The sequence below is a fragment of the Vulpes lagopus genome, chromosome X (genome assembly GCF_018345385.1).
Source record: "Vulpes lagopus strain Blue_001 chromosome X, ASM1834538v1, whole genome shotgun sequence".
NCBI classification, from domain to species: Eukaryota; Metazoa; Chordata; class Mammalia; order Carnivora; family Canidae; genus Vulpes; species Vulpes lagopus.
In genome coordinates this window covers 95,395,939-95,407,043 of record NC_054848.1, presented here as the reverse complement: position 1 = coordinate 95,407,043, position 11,105 = coordinate 95,395,939, and the positions used below count along the sequence as shown (strand labels likewise).

At 33.4% G+C, this 11,105-nt stretch overlaps 1 protein-coding gene across 10 annotated transcripts in view; it reads right to left on the bottom strand.

The window, feature by feature from the left end:
- Window positions 1-1,401: 1,401 nt before the first annotated feature.
- The window catches only part of STAG2 (stromal antigen 2), a 136,475-nt gene continuing 126,771 nt past the window's right edge, over window positions 1,402-11,105 (bottom strand). For all 10 annotated transcript variants that reach the window (XM_041740544.1, XM_041740541.1, XM_041740537.1 and 7 more), the window contains 3 exons: window positions 9,444-9,570; window positions 8,322-8,399; window positions 1,402-3,325 (listed from right to left, as the gene is read on the bottom strand). In XM_041740544.1, coding sequence (XP_041596478.1) covers window positions 3,302-3,325; window positions 8,322-8,399; window positions 9,444-9,570 — 229 coding nt within the window. In that variant the 3' untranslated portion in view covers window positions 1,402-3,301. The remainder of the gene's footprint in view (window positions 3,326-8,321; window positions 8,400-9,443; window positions 9,571-11,105) is intronic.

Below are 11,105 nucleotides of genomic sequence, written 5' to 3'. Positions count from 1 at the left end.
TTGAAAACAAAGTCTTATTGGTCTTTGCTTAGCAACTAACACAAAACCAGACACATACTAGACAGTGCTGAAATATTTAGTGAACTTGTACTTTATTGGCTCATTTTCTTTGGCTGAATCATTATAGCTACTAGAATAATCTATCTGACGTGGAACTCACCCATGGGAATCCTTACAAGTCCCCTCTAAGGCAGAGTATTGAAGACCTCCCCTCTGGGTTATCGTCTTCTTTCCCAGTCTCTCAATTTTAAAAGCTATCAACTAGTAACTATTTATGGGTTCAGGGCTCAGATTTAATTTATACTCTTTACAGAAGCCAGGTGGGTAGCATATAAAGGACAATGTTGCTTCATACCATTCAGTTCTACAGCCAGCTGGACTCCTTAAAGATGTTCCACTTCCTCACCATGGCACAATGAATAATATGCCAGTCTATCTTTATGCAACTGTTATCCTTATGTATCAAATAGTTTCAATGCTCTTGGGATTTACCTTAGCCAGACCACCTGTACTTAAATGCCAACTCCCATCACTTACTAGCCATATAACCTTGCCTAAGGGATTTTAAATTCTCTGTATTCACTTTCCCGACTACCTCCTGATTTAGAAGGTGAGGGGTGCGGCAGGGCGGGGCAGGGCGTGGGGTGGGTGGGTAATGGGATGGGGGATCATAGGTTACTGCATGTAAACCACTTTAAACAGTGCCCCAGCTATTAGCTATCATTTAATATGCTTACTTCTGAATCACCAATGACAGAACACTGGTCTTATAATATCTACAAATTAGCATAACCAATGTTCTAGTGCTACAATGATAAGGATTTTAAAAGAGTACAATGCAAATCTTGACACATTGAAGGCAGTGGTTGTTTTAAGTGAATTAGTAAGTTCTTTTTCAAAAGTTGGCTTTCACTCACCTCCAAGCATGAGCCCCTTGTCTAAGGGAGGTTTTATAAACACACATGCTTATTCTCTAGCTCAGCACATACTGCTAATTTCCTTAACACTCCTTACAAGTTTCACTATTTTATTTGTTTACCCCACTAGATCTATGAGGGAGAAACCTTATCTGGTTCACTGTTAAATCTCTAACACATGCCTAGCATATACTAGGCACTCAAATGTATCCTGGATGAACAATGCAAACATTTTAAAGTGTTTAACCCATGCCAGATACAAATTGAAGTAATAATGGTTGCAGGTTTCTATTTTAAACTAATAACCCAATTAGGGATTTAGTCTCATTTAAAAACACATGATTTATTAAAAATATGAAATGGCAATGTTTTCTATAAATTATCCCCACCCAAACATGTTAAAAGCTGTGATAATACATGTTTTTCTAAGCCATTCATAGCCATCTTCCTCCTTTAATTATAAAAGATAAAACATACAACATACTGTAGGTTTATTTTTATTCAAAAAGTTACTGTCTCAAGACATAAATACAAATCAGAAAACAGTACAATTAGGACAATAGAATGTGGAGGACAACAGGTTAGAGTAATATATAAAACATTTTTAGCTGGTTGAAAACAAAGCTGTAAGAACTGCTTTCACAAAGAAGTACTCCTTTCAAGAGTGAGAAAAAAAATCAACTTAGGTTTAAAATCATATATACAGTCCTCTCAGCAGTTCTAGTAAATGCAGTGGTGTGAAAAACAACATAGGCAGTACTTTTTGCACATAACAATATTTGTAGATGGAAAATCTGTTAGACAAGTCTGGTTTCATTTGTTATTAACCATGATTTAATAAAACAATTGTATTGTATCATGATCTTTTAGCTAACCTATGGTTTTTGGCTACCACAGCCCAATGCTTGTTGATTTCTGATTCCAAGAACTGAAAGCCTTTTGGTATTCACCCATCTGAAGATATTCTTGTATTGCAAGCATATTAAGGCATGGAATGATTAAAATAATATACCTCAAGAACTGAGAGACGACTGACAAAAGATAGATATACATGTAATATAAGTTAATATTTTGTTTTAAACGATGTCTAGCTGCCTAAGCCTCGCAAAATGAGTTGATGTCAAAATGGCAAGTAGCCACTTTCTGTTTTTAAACTAATTTATTTGTGAAAGGACATAAAATGAAGTTTAAAGCTTAGCTTTCAAAGAATATTATGGGTTATGAATTCTATTATCCCATCTAATTTACATACAGAGGAAATGTACTGTAACCTGTTAGAAGTATCTTTAACCTGAAGACTGCTTGCAAAGACAGATAGATAAAACAATATAAAATACAAATTTAAAAATCATTTTAAAGCATGAACACTCATGCTTTTTCTATTTTTAAACATTGTTAAACTTTCAATATATTTCTGAAACCTCATAATTTTAAGTTGGAATTTAAAAGTAAGAAAAAACTAAACAAACTGCGCAATTATAAAATCAGCACCAATTTATATATATATATAATTTTATTTAAAATTTAGATCCCTATTCCCACACTCTAATAAGCTGTATAATTTTTGTTTAGAATTTTTCTGCAAACATACTACAATAAGCTTCTTTTATTTGGAGACAAAATACAGTGGCACTACTGGAAGGAATATCACAACATTACATTTTTATCTTAAAGGACAAGCAAACTTTCAGGGTTGATAATGGGATAAGCATGTTTGAGACTGGTTACCTTCTGGCAGTTCACTGCATCTGGATTATTTCTGAAAAGTATAGAGAAGCTCTTGGATTTTAAAAATATCTTAAAATACATTTTAGATGAAAAAATTGTAAAAGTTCTGCTTATAAGTTTACTTTTCTCCACAATTACAATATTTAAAAGAAAGCTTTGTTGATTGATGTTTTAAGCATTTAAATTTAGAATGCTAAAAACAATTCTATCCTATAATTTCAGGGCACGGGAATAAATTCATCCTTAACTTTGTTTCTTGGATGTAAACAGAAATCCAGCAGAGGTCATCATTACTTAGTACACCCAGTAAATAAATGTGAGAGGATTCATGTCTGTACCAAATGCCTCTTTAGATTGTTATATTTTCTTTAAAAAAAGCATGAAATAATTGATTCAAAAGCCAACTAACAGCGCATAAATAAAATATTTACTTTCTAAGAAAAACTGTAGCTTATCATCAAATTGTTTACTTGTCCTTTACTTTTTTCAGGCAAACAAAACTGCCCCTCAATGCACTTGATCTTGGTAAGCATAAGCATGTCATATTCTCCTTAGAGAAAAATCTGTACAGAATTTCACTGTATCTACCACAACTTTATTTTAAAACTTCCTCTTCCACTTAGAAAATGACTTCACCACAGATTTGTGTACTGGTATTAAAACATTGACACCCCAAGAACCTAATGAGAGAGAAGAAAAAATCTTGTTAAAATTGTCATTCATTTCTTTGTAAAATGTATCTGTAAATGTTACATTAATTTGTTAACACGAAGTTTAATAATATGCTAATAAAACCACTCTGAAAAATCACCCTCCCCTTCAGATATAGAATTCTAAAATTAAACGACCATGACTACTATGTAATGAAGTAACATCAGGCCTAATCAAGATGCTACTTACCTCACAAATATAAGTGCAGGGACCACATAACATTTATATATGTTTATTCACAACCCTGATGCCTAAATAATCCCTAAACATAGCCACTCATTTGTTGAATCAACAAATGTATGTGCTTCTTGACATATACTCCTGGCACAGGCTCAATGGAAAAAGCTTAGGAATGTCTTGCACACTTGGTCATTTGCACTGTGGAGTGGGTATAGCTTTTAAAAAGGCATTTGAACATGCTAACCAAAAATACCCAAGAAGTCAATACAAATATGTAGAAAATTTAGGAAATCTAGCCAGAATGAGTAAAGAAACTACAAATCTTAAGAAATTAAATAAGTAAGGTGAAATTTAGGCAAAGTAACTTATATTGATGCTTTTTTATACCATTCAAGTTGGTAAAAGAAGGGTAAAATCTTAATAATTACCTGTCGCTAATAACTAAAAAGTAAAAGCAGATAATGAATGGAGAAACTCTCCTTCGTTCATCAGACAAAAACAAGATATAACTTTTAGCTATATATACTAAAAGTTAGGCTATTCAATTAAAAATTCCAGCACTCATTATAACAATTAAGTAATATTTTAAAACCATGAGTTAGTGAGAACTGATTTTAAAGCCAGAGGTAATGAGCTAAGATTGGGATTTGCAAAGGGTTTTTATTTGTAAATGAGGTCTCATTTTAACAGAAGTCACAGAACTCAGGAATCATTCTGATCTGAAGGAAGTATTTTCAGACCAGGAAACAACTATCTATCTGATTACTTAATAATTCATTACAAGGAGGCTGCAAAGTTTTTGGAATCTCCAAAAATAAGAGGATTGATGAACCCCACTTCTTATCTGTCATTCATCAAAACTACCACCACTACTCACCCCTTGTTCTCTTCAACTCTCCAATAAAGTTCAGGGTTCTCCCTTTCTGGTTAGAGTCAGAGATTGGGTGGTTAGAAAATATTTCCACCAAAGAAGCCTAGATGATGTTTTAAAGGTCCTGCCTAGCCATAATATCCTGTGACTCTGGGTAAGGAAAGTCTGATGATGAATGAAAGAATAAAATCTTAGTTAGCAATTCCTAGTGTAGAGTATCTAACTAGAAATCATGTGAATGGGTTTTTTTCCTCTGTACAGACTAGGTTATAAGTAGATTCTTCTACTAGAATATAAAGTTAGCTCCATTAGACTAAACCTTTCTTTAACCAAGTTTATAATACAGATAGTTCTAACATGAGAATCTCAACATAGAAGAATGACATCAATGACACTCTCTCTGTACTAACAAACTACCCGTTTCTGGTGTTAACATTAATAAACACATAAGCATATATTTAAAAAGTATAAATAGGAAGCTTTAGTATGTTGTAGCAATACTGGCCTACTAATAGCAGAAATAAATCAATATTGTTTTAATGAACTTAATAAACCGTAAATCTTCAATCTGGGTATATGCAACCCAAAACTGAGCTGCTCAGAGTTTTTATACTACCACTTCTGAATCATGTGGATATTGTGTTACAAAGGATATATTTAAATTTAGTAATAACTTAAAACATCTATACTAGGATGTTTTGGGTTATTCCACTTAGAACTGGGTATAAAAGGGTTTAAGTCCCAATTTTACTATTGTTTTGATGACTCACTTATCACAAGCTTGAGTAAAAACAGATGTAGGCTACTGTATAAAGGCAAACACAGATTTTTACATTTAAAAATTTCTGTTATTCTATTTCTTTAAGTCATTGTTCAGACGGAAGGTAAAGTTTGATGTATAATTTTTAAATTAGTATTAATTTAAATATATATTATCCTAAACATCTATATAAATACATATAAATATACATACATATATATGGTCAAAAGGGTTTTTTTTAAAGATTTTTATTTATTTATTCATATGAGAGAGAGAGAGAGAGGCAGAGGGAGAAACAGGCTCCACACAGGGAGCCTGATGTGGGACCCGATCCTGGGACTCCAGGATCACACCCTGGGCCAAACGCAGGCGCTAAACCTGCTGAGCCACGCAGGCGTTCCTTTTTATTATTATTATTATTTTTTTTAATTTTTTTGGTCAAAATGTTCTTTAGCCATCTGAACCTTTCAAGATTATTGGGCACTCAGTTATGTGACTGCTGCCATCATGTGGTAATACTACAAAACTACAAGAATAGATATGTGTGCTCAATTTCCTAATTTTAGTAGAAGCAGCTAAACTACTATCCTTTTAGTTATAACATAACATATTCAAAAAGCAAGAAAATGCCAAAAATTCTATAAATAATTATTAGGTCCCTATCTGTGGCCTCACTCAGATTGTAGTTTTCTCTAAATGTTGTCAAAAATATACACACATAATTTACATTGCTATTTCATTATTTTAGTAAAGAACACGTTTCTGCAAATCTATTAAATGACTAAGGAAACAAATGCCTCAAGTTCTTCTAATTTTAGGTGAACACATGAAAACAAAGATCTCTAACTGCCCTTATAATTCTGACTACAGTTAATCATGTCAATTCCTAAATTACTTTTCTTGGTTTTTCTTTTAAATGAGGTCTGATTTTAGTTCTGGAAAGTACACAGCAGAGACAGCATGAAATTTTTAAATCAAAGGAACTCGGATCAAATTACTACTCTGACACTTAGAGTTGTAAAACTCTGAACCAGTCAATGAACCACTTCTTTAGTCCCAAGTGTGCTTGAGTGTAATAGTGAGATCCCACCACCTTTCTCACAGGGTTGCTAAGAGGATCCAACTAAATCATGCCTAGCACAGCTTCAGGCACATTAAGTTCTCAAATACTAGCTAACATCTCTTTCATTTCAAGGCGATAGTCAAGGTGAACTAGAATACAAACTCCTGGAGGGCAGGGAGAGCATCAAACTCATTTTAGCACCAAATTCCAGCTCAATAAAAATTGTTGAATTATTACATTTCATTCTATCTACTTGAAAAGATTCTTTTACTCCCTATCAGTCACCGTCTTCACATTTTCTGTAACTGGAAGATACATAATCTTAGATGATCAGGGAACTATATACTTCAATATGCACATCAACTATAGACTTATGAGTAGGCCTAACTCACTTATGCTACTGCAAAAGTATGATCTACAGATCTGAAACTTCAAGAGCACTAGTTAGATGGAGAATCAGAGGCCATACTCCAGACCTACTGAAGCAGAATCTACATTTTAATAAGATCTCCAGATGATTCATGGCTACATGAGAGACTGAGACACATCAACTTAAAGGATCTCAGGAACTTAGCTTAGTAACTTAGCTTATCTAAAGATTTCTATACTTGCTGTTCTATGAAACGGTAACTTCTGACTAAGTAACTGGCCTTATTAATAGAATATGTTGATGTGTGTTAGTGGGTCAACATTTTTCCAAGAACTATCTGAAAGCAGATTATAAGGTGAGGAAGGGCAAGGAGAGAATAGTAGAAATTAGGGCATGGAAGGCAAGCCTCAGCCAATGGTCACCCGAGGTAGCAGGTGTTGGGAGGAAGGAGCACAAATGGGTAGACACTAAAAACTGAAAGCTGAGATGGAAGGGAACTTAACTAGTTCATTTATTCATTTAACAAATAAAATTAAACACCGATTACGCTAGACAGAACTCAAATGAATAAAATCATCACTGCTTGGCGTTCAGCCTATTGAGCGAAATGTAATATCCTATTTCACTACACAAATCTGATAATTATCAAAATAAAAGTGTACACAAAGTGTTGAGAGCCAAGAATCTATCTGGAGGGGTCATCAAAAACTTCATAGGAAATGTCAGAACTATTAAAGGATGAATTCCCTGAGAAGAAAAGAAAAAGGACAATTCTGGCAGAGAGAAAAGCCTATACATAGTGATGGTGTCAAGACAGAGTATAGTATGTCCAAGAGGAACAATAAGACTTGGTATGGCTGGAGAGCAGGATGCAAGTAAGGAAAAAGCTAAGGTTAAGACGGCAAAGGAGCAAGAACACAAAGTCTGTTTGCCACACCGAGAATTCAAACTTTTTTCTTAATGGTAATGAGGGGGGAAAAAATCCATAAAAGACCTAAACTATGAGGAAGAGAAGCAGATTTGCATTTTAGAAAGATGACCCCAAAAGAGCTATAAAGGAGTGCTGTGGCAGTGAGATTAGTCTAACAAATAAAACTAAGCACCTATTATGCTAGGCAAAACTCAAAATGAATAAAATCATCACTGCCTGGCTACTGCAATTGGCCAAGTAAAAACTGAAGATGACTTGAACCAAGACACTGTCAGGGATAATATGGCAGTGGAGACAGATAGGAGATGTACTTAAGAAACAGAACTGACAGTACCTAATAATAACCAGCAACCTCAACTCCCTTCTCTTTATTATCAAACTTTTATTCAATTTCTATTTTTTACCATGTCTTCATATTATGATTATGATTTATCACTCATTCTATCCATCCATAAATGCCAAGGAAATCTTTCTGAAACACAATTCTGATCATGCCACTCTCTCATTCAAAATCTTTCAATGGGTAAATCAAGCCTACAGGAAAAGTCTAAATTCATTAACATAACACTCAAGTCCCAGTTGGCCAGGGATTCAAAGGTACTTATAATCTGTCACCACCACTGAATCACCCCTCCTCTCTTCCTGAAATCCCTCCTGCCTGCCTCTTTTTCTCCTGTCCAGTTGTTTTTATCCATTCTCAATGGGCTGTCCCAGCTCTTTAATCTCCAACTTAGGGATTTGCTTGTACTTTTGATTTTGCAATCCTGGGGTACATTTAAACTGAACGTACTGATTCATCCATAATTGAAGCTGGATCAAAGAAATCAGGTTTCAGTTCTGTTCTTTCTCGTCTGTTCTTTGATGGTGGCTAAAGAAAAAGAAAAGGAAGAGTTGACAATTGCTCTATCTATAAACCAGGTAGCAGCTAAAGATATTAAAATTATTGTTAAAAAAAAAATAAATAAAAATAAAATAAAATTATTGTTAAGTGTTCACATGGCATATGTAATTGCAAGTGTACCTTACAGTATCTTAAATACTATGTATTTAAACAACAGAATGCATAAAAATACAAAAGCAAACCATTGAAAAAATAAAAATAAAAAAGCAAGTAATTCACAGAAAATTATTCTCAAAGATGAAAACTAGAAAACTCATTTCTGTTTTACTTTAAAAATGCCATTCTCATATCATTTTCTTTTAAAGGTACCAAATTACAGTATTCTGAAGAGAAGCCATATTTAATTATTTCTTCCTTTTAAGGAGAATACAGTATGGTATTCCAAGAAGTAGAATCAGAAGACTAGCTTATAGTAAAAGTCTCAGCTTTACTGCTTCTTAGTTTTGTCTCCTTGGATGGGCTAATTGTCTTAAGTTTCAGTATCTTCCATCCTCCAAACCTACCTCATAAAGTTGAATGATATATGTAGCAAGATGAAATGCACAGAAGCATTTTATATATGATAAAGTCCTACTCCTATTATGTGATATGATAATAAAGAATCTACCCTCATATATAGTTGTTAAATTTCCAAGTTTAAGTAATTTTATTATTTAACATGGAAATTTGTGTCAATAATAGGTAGTATCAAGGAACTAATGCATTGTTTTGATAATGGCAAATAAATGGAAAATACGGTAGCTATCATACCTGATATAATAGTAAGGAAAAGGTTTTCTTTAAATTGATATATTCCTAAATTAATCTGAAAATTTACCATCTTAAACTAAGAGTTAACACCTTCTTCAACTTTACCCTCTCCTCAATCCTTCTCATATATCAAAATACGTGGCGACTATTTTACTTACTCTTTTTGCAAAACTTACTTCTCATGGAAGGTATTTCCTCTAATCCCAACTTATTTCCAAAAGATCTTAAATGAAAATCTGACAGAAATCATTAAGTTCTTACCAAGTCTATATCCATGGTGTCAAAATCCATTCCTTCGTTAAGATCTTCAATCCTCCCTTCTGAGGACATCATAACATCTTCAACAATCGGCTCTTCATCATCTTCCATTAGGCTTGTACCACGTCGACTAAAGAAATATAAAACAAGGTCAAGATCTGAACCAATGTTGTGACTATTAATATACTGGCAGCAACTATGTAGCTCTCTATATTGAAGTGTAATGGAAAATGATGGAATTAAAGGTCAGGGAAAATGATTAGGCATTGATCATGTCATCAATGATGTCAAAACCCCAATGTTCACTTGTCTAAAAATGCGAAGGAGTTGTTTATTCTACATTACTTTGATACATTTAGCTTGATAGTTCTGATATCCCATATAAAAGTTCAATGAGAATTTCCCACATGGGAACAGACAAGATACCTCAAATCCTTTTTGAAAGTAGGCAGGGTACAAATTAATAAACAAATATAAAACAGAGACCAAAGAAATGACATTTTCAGAATACATATATTTTCACTAATATATATTAATTTTACCTATCACTCACTCCTTCACTCAGTCCCTAATTTGTGCCAGGCACTCACTCACTCATTCATTCACACAGTGCCTACTATGTGCCAGGCTTCTTTTATGTCCTATGGATGCAAAAAAAAAAAAAAAAAGATAAATAAGACATAGTTCCTGCCCTCAAGGAGCTCACAGTCTACTATGGGGAGAAAGAGATAATTAATTGTAATGGAATATGAGAAATATCACAAGAGAAGTATGTATCAAGTGCTAAAAAAAAAATTTGTAAGAGATTAATTCTGCTTCAGGAAGAAATGAGTAACATTTATACTGATTTTGTCCTATGAAACTCAAAACTAAGACATATATAGAATGTAAAAAAGATTCTGTATGTTATCACATAATTAAAAGGAATAAACTCAAATTTCAAGTTCATAAATTAGCCCAGATCAGCATGAAGGAGTCAACATAACAGTGAAATTGAAGGTAACTAACTAGCTGCCCATTTTGGCTAATATAGCTTTCTTTTCTCACTCATTTATCAATTCCCACCACTATCAAAATCAATTATTTACTTACAACTTACACAACACTATGTTGAGTTTTAAAAAATAATATGAAAATAAAACATGATGGCTAATCCAGGCTACCTGGACAAATATGTTGACAATGGTCCCTATTTTCTAAGAGTTTTAGACAGTAAATGACAATTTTACTATATTCGGTAGAGGCAAGTATGAAGGAAGTTATGTGTGCTTTGTGGACCATGTTACAGAAAACCAGAAATCCATTCTGCATCTCATTTGGAGTAGAAGATATGTATGATATAAACTATAAAAAAATGAAGAGATAACTTGGAAGTATTTTCAGATATAGAGCAGATACCATTACAGAAAAATCACTGTAAAACAAAAATATTTTAAAGTCTCAGGCAACAGACCACTTATGGCACAACCACCAAAAGAATCTAATGGTAATAATTATTTAAACGGAATAATCTCTTATAGTCACCTGGGGAAGTTTATCTCTTAAACTTGTAGAATTAAAGCAAACTACAAACAAAAGAATAATGATAAATGGTACTGAGTAATGAGATGCTATGGAAGATCTTAGGGACTAGAGGAAAATTTTCAGGGGAGAGATACAGACCAA